Below are 5,032 nucleotides of genomic sequence, written 5' to 3'. Positions count from 1 at the left end.
TCTCATCAAGAGAATACCACTTAGGTCTTTAGTATAAGTTTCATAATGTCGAATTTGTATAACATCTACAACACCTATTTTGATTGTCTATAATTTTTCTCTAACTGTTTAACACTTTTTAGGTCAACTAAAATTCATTCGGTAGTACTCTTTTTGTTTGTTTCATTCTTTACGCAAATCTTCAAAGCTTGCAAATCTTCCTCCTATTTCAACCATAATGGAACTATTTTAGCAATGTTTTCGGGTTGACACATCAAAGTATTCCAGACAATTAAAATTTAAGGCTGCCACTCTCCATATCACCTTACCTAAAACTTAAAAACAAAAGGAGGATTGGGTACGTGGAATTTAAGCTATCTTTCCACATTAATCTCAGCTTAACTAAACATACATTAACTACTCATATAGTATGCTCTGTGTGTGGATTACTCCCTCATCCCAATATTTATCAATTCTCTCATTTAGCTAAGTGCTTATGCCTGGCTTTAAATAATTCAGTACAATCGAACGTTCTTATGACCCTGCCCATCCCCGCATTAATATGAATATTTCCTAGGTCAGACTCCACACAGAAGTGCTCCCTAAAGGACACCAGTTTTACTAGGAGTTGAACTTTATTTAATAAAATTATGTATATGTTATGTTATAATATATATATAATATGATTGTAGGTGTTCACTTTTGAGGTAAAATTATATAATCGTAGGTGTACACGTACAATTTTATTCATATAATAGGAGAAGTTTGTTGTTGTTTTTTTTTTCCTGAGCAAATCATGTTCCCTCTGGTAAAGGGAAAGAACCATAAGCTGGAGGTTACTCATCCCGTTTTCCACTGACAGAGACTGCAAATCTCAAAATTTATTTGCTAATGTAAAAAAGACAATAAAACAAACCAACTTACGAATGTCTAGGACAAAGATGTCCAAACCCTGAAGCACATTTTAAAATGGCTGTTCTACCAAACGGTTTTTCTCAGGGTTACTGACCTGCACTCTGGTTTCAGTGTCACCAATGCGTCTTGCCAGCTCCCTTCTGTGGAGAGAAAACCCACAAATGTTTAGCAGGCGGAATTGTGGATGAAATGAAATGTAGTATGTACAATTTGTGCTTGTTTTCATATTTACCTTCTCCTCTCGCAACTCCCCCAACTAACTTTTTTGTAATTCCCAGCTCCAGGATTCCTTTACAAATGGTTTGTCCTCATCACAAAATTTAAGTTGGTGTTTCCAACTCAGTAGCAGAAAATAATTTTAATGCACTATTTAAAAATAAAAATTAATGCAAAAATCTATGATGAACAAATAATCAAAATGTTAAATAATGAAAGGATCTAGTACTGCAGTTGCATGATGGTACCTCATAATCCTTACCCTGACTCCAATAAAATTTTATTTACAAAAACAGGCCACCAGCACAGGCAATTAAAAGAAAAAATAGATAAAGTGGACTACCTCAAAATTAACAACTTCTGTGTATCAAAAGACACAATCAACAGAATAAAAAGGCAATCCACAAGAGAAATATCTGATAAGGGTTTAATACCCGGAATATAGAAGTATCTTCTACAGGGCCGAGCCCATGGCACACTCGGGAAAGTGCAGGGCTGGGAGCGCAGCACCACTCCTGCCGCAGGTTCGGATTCTATATAGGGATGTGCGGTGTATTCACTGGCTGAGGCGTGGGGCAGCCAGTCTCAAAAAAAAAAAAAAAAAAAAAAAAAATAGAAGTATCTTCCACAACTCAGTAACATCAACAACAAATACCAGATTTAAAATTGGGCTAAGGACTTAAAGACTCATTTCTCCAAAGAAGATATACCAATGGCCACTAAACACATGACAGAATGCTCAACATCACTAATTATCAGGGAAATGCAAATCAAAACTACAATGAGATAGCACCTCACACTATTAGGCTGGTTACTGTTAAGAAACCAGAAAATAAAAAGTGTTAGTAAAGATGTGGAGAAATTGGAACCGCCCACGGACTTTTAGTGGGAANCCCTGAAGCACATTTTAAAATGGCTGTTCTACCGAACGGTTTTTCTCAGGGTTACTGACCTGCACTCTGGTTTCAGTGTCACCGATGCGTCTTCAAGCTCCCTTCTGTGGAGAGTAAACCCACAAATGTTTAGCAGGCGGAGTTGTGGATGAAGTGAAATGTAGTATGTACAATTTGTGCTTGTTTTCATATTTACCTTCTCCTCTCGCAACTCCCCCAACTATACTTTTTTGTAATTCCCAGCTCCAGGCTTCCTTTACAAATGGTTTGTCCTCATCACAAAATTTAAGTTGGTGTTACCAACTCAGTAGCAGAAAATAATTTTAATGCACTATTTAAAAATAAAAATTAATGCAGAAATCTATGATGAACAAATAATCAAAATGTTAAATAATGAAAGGATCTAGTACTGCAGTTGCATGATGGTACCTCATTATCCTTACCCTGACTCCAATAAAATTTTATTTACAAAAACAGGTCTCCAGCACAGGCAATTAAATGAAAAAATAGATAAAGTGGACTACATCAAAGTTAAAAACTTCTGTGTATCAAAAGACACAATCAACAGAATAAAAAGGCAATCCACAGGAGATATATCTGATAAGGGTTTAATACCCGGAATATAGAAGTATCTTCTACAGGGCCAAGCCCATGGCGCACTCGGGAAAGTGCAGTGCTGGGAGCGCAGCACCACTCCTGCCGCAGGTTCGGATTCTATATAGGGATGGGCGGTGTGCTCACTGGTTGAGCGTGGTGTGGACCGACCAGCAACCATGCAGAGGGTTGTGATCCCCTTACCGGTCAAAAACAAACAAACAAACAGAAACCAGAATTATCACACAATTCAACAATTCCATTTCTGGGTATATATCCAAAAGAATTGAAAACATGGACTTGAGGTATTCATACACTCATATTCATAGCAGCATTATTTACAAGAGCCAAGAAGTGGAAGCAACCCCACTTCACAGATGAATGATAAAGACAAAATGTGGTACATACATACAATGGAATATTATTCAGCCTTAAAAAGGAAGGAATTCTAATGTGTGGTACAACATTCATAAACCTCGAGAATATTATGCTAAGTGAATTAAGCCAGTCACAAAAAGACAAATACTGTATGATTCCACTTATATGAAGTACCTGAAGTAGTCAAAATCATAGAGCCAGAAAGTAGGATGGTAGTTTCCAGGGGCTCGGGGTAGGGGAGAAAGGGGCATTTAAAGGGTATAGAGTTTTAGTTTGGCAAGATGAAAAGAGTTCTGGAGATCTACTGCACAACAGTATGCATATAGGCAACACTACTGAACTCTACTCTTAAAAAGTGGTTTAGATAGTAATTTTATGTTTAGGTGTATTTTACCACAACTAAAAAAAAGCAGAAACAGGGCCGGCCTCGTGGCTCATTCCGGAGAGTGCGGAGCTGGTGCAACGAGGCCGGGGTTCGGATCCTGTATAAGGATGGCCGGTGCTCACTGGATGAGCGTGGTGCAGACCACACTGGGCCAAGGGTTGCGATCCCTTTACCAGTCAAAAACAATAACCAAAAAGCAAAACCGAAAATGGCCACTGACCGTTTGAAAATATTAATTGCATGAAATATAAAACTGTATTATATTTTATTATATTTATATGTAAATACAATATTTTGTATTTTCATTAGTACTATATTTATATTAAATATTCATATGTATCAGATAAATATAGTACTGCATGAAAATATTTACCTTGATGACCAGAAGACATTCTCCACCACCCCACTCCCGCCCTAGCACAAAGGCAGGCGAGGACCCCCAGTGACTTGTGTCTTACGAGGGGATGGAGGGAGCCAGGCGAGAGAAAAAGGCGCCTGGAAACGAATTCAAACTCCGTGGAGAACTGGTCGCCTCCTGGAGCAAGCTACTTACCTTGTGAGCAAATCAAGGTACGGAGTGTCTCGGAAAACACTTTCCAGCTCCTGCAGCTGGAACGGCGTAAACCTATTGCGCTGGAATCGCGTCTGCCTATTCTGGTGCTGTGGACCCTGTGCAGCCATGTGGGCCTGTTCCTCCTGCTGCAGCTCTCTGGGCTCCTGATCAACGTTGCTACCCTCGTGGTTCATGTTGCCCTCGTGGTTCACATCGCCTTCAGGGTTCTCGTTGCCCTCCAGACCTGCAGCTCCTTCGCCAATGAGGCCTTCTTCTGCTTCTGGTGCCGTATCCCTCTCAAGGTTAGCCCTTACTTCCACCTAATTCACCCCCAGGCCGAGGTAGCTGTGGCCTGAGTTGATCCTGCGCTCCATGGCTGGAATGCTGTGCGCCTCTACAAAGTGTGCCGGGCGAGGCTAGAGCTGCGGCAAGAAGGTGGAGCTAGTTTTTGTTCTGGCGCTTGGTATTGGTTACAGGGGTTCTGTGTCAGGTTCTGTTTCGACGATGGCTGTTGGCTTTCTTTCTACCACCAGTTGATGTGGGCGGGACTTGCTTAGGCTTGCAAGTAGCCAGAGCGGGTCAAAAAATAGGGGCCCCATCGAGAAGAGTGGTGCAAATTGGGGGCGTGTGGGCATGCGAAAAGGGAGTCCCATATTCGTGGGCTTCTAAAGGAAACATGGGGCTTAGACACCTCACCTTCTGTGCCTAATGGATAAGTGCCCCCTGCCTCATATTTCCACATAATGGCTAAGACATCAGGTTTAAAATGGTGATTGATCAATTTACTTTCAGAAAGATGTCAGAGGACGTGTCTCTCTGACTTCTCAGACAGCCTCTCTCTGACTTCCACCAAGATACCTCCTCCTCAGTCGGGCTCTTGCTTTATTCTGCACCCCCCTCTCTCTCTCGGATAGTTCATGATCAACTTGCAGCCATATTACACGAGAGACCTAAAAGGGTTTTAATCCCGGTGAGCGGTAGAGTAGCTGGAACATCTATGACTGCTCTGTGTCCTAAACATCTCAGACTTCCACAGTGCACCCTAGTGTTTTCTAACTTTCATCACTCATAGGCACCTTAGCTGAGCGCTGCCCTGTGTGAGCACCAGACATGCTAGTA

General features: G+C 41.1%; 1 protein-coding gene across 1 annotated transcript; it reads right to left on the bottom strand.

Annotated features, from left to right (window-relative positions):
* Positions 1-988: 988 nt before the first annotated feature.
* LOC103582960 (rhox homeobox family member 1-like) lies at positions 989-4,655 on the bottom strand (the record flags this gene model as incomplete). The annotated part of the gene is made up of 3 exons (XM_008564410.1): positions 4,610-4,655; positions 3,914-4,193; positions 989-1,034 (listed from the first exon to the last, which is right to left on the bottom strand). Coding segments are annotated over exons 1-3 (372 nt in total), but the record flags the coding sequence as incomplete, so codon positions are not given.
* Positions 4,656-5,032: the final 377 nt, after the last annotated feature.

This window comes from Galeopterus variegatus, unplaced genomic scaffold (assembly GCF_000696425.1).
Source record: "Galeopterus variegatus unplaced genomic scaffold, G_variegatus-3.0.2 Scaffold18712, whole genome shotgun sequence".
Taxonomy (NCBI): domain Eukaryota; kingdom Metazoa; phylum Chordata; class Mammalia; order Dermoptera; family Cynocephalidae; genus Galeopterus; species Galeopterus variegatus.
Note: the sequence above shows the minus strand (reverse complement) of the source record. Positions and strands in the feature narration are given on the sequence as shown.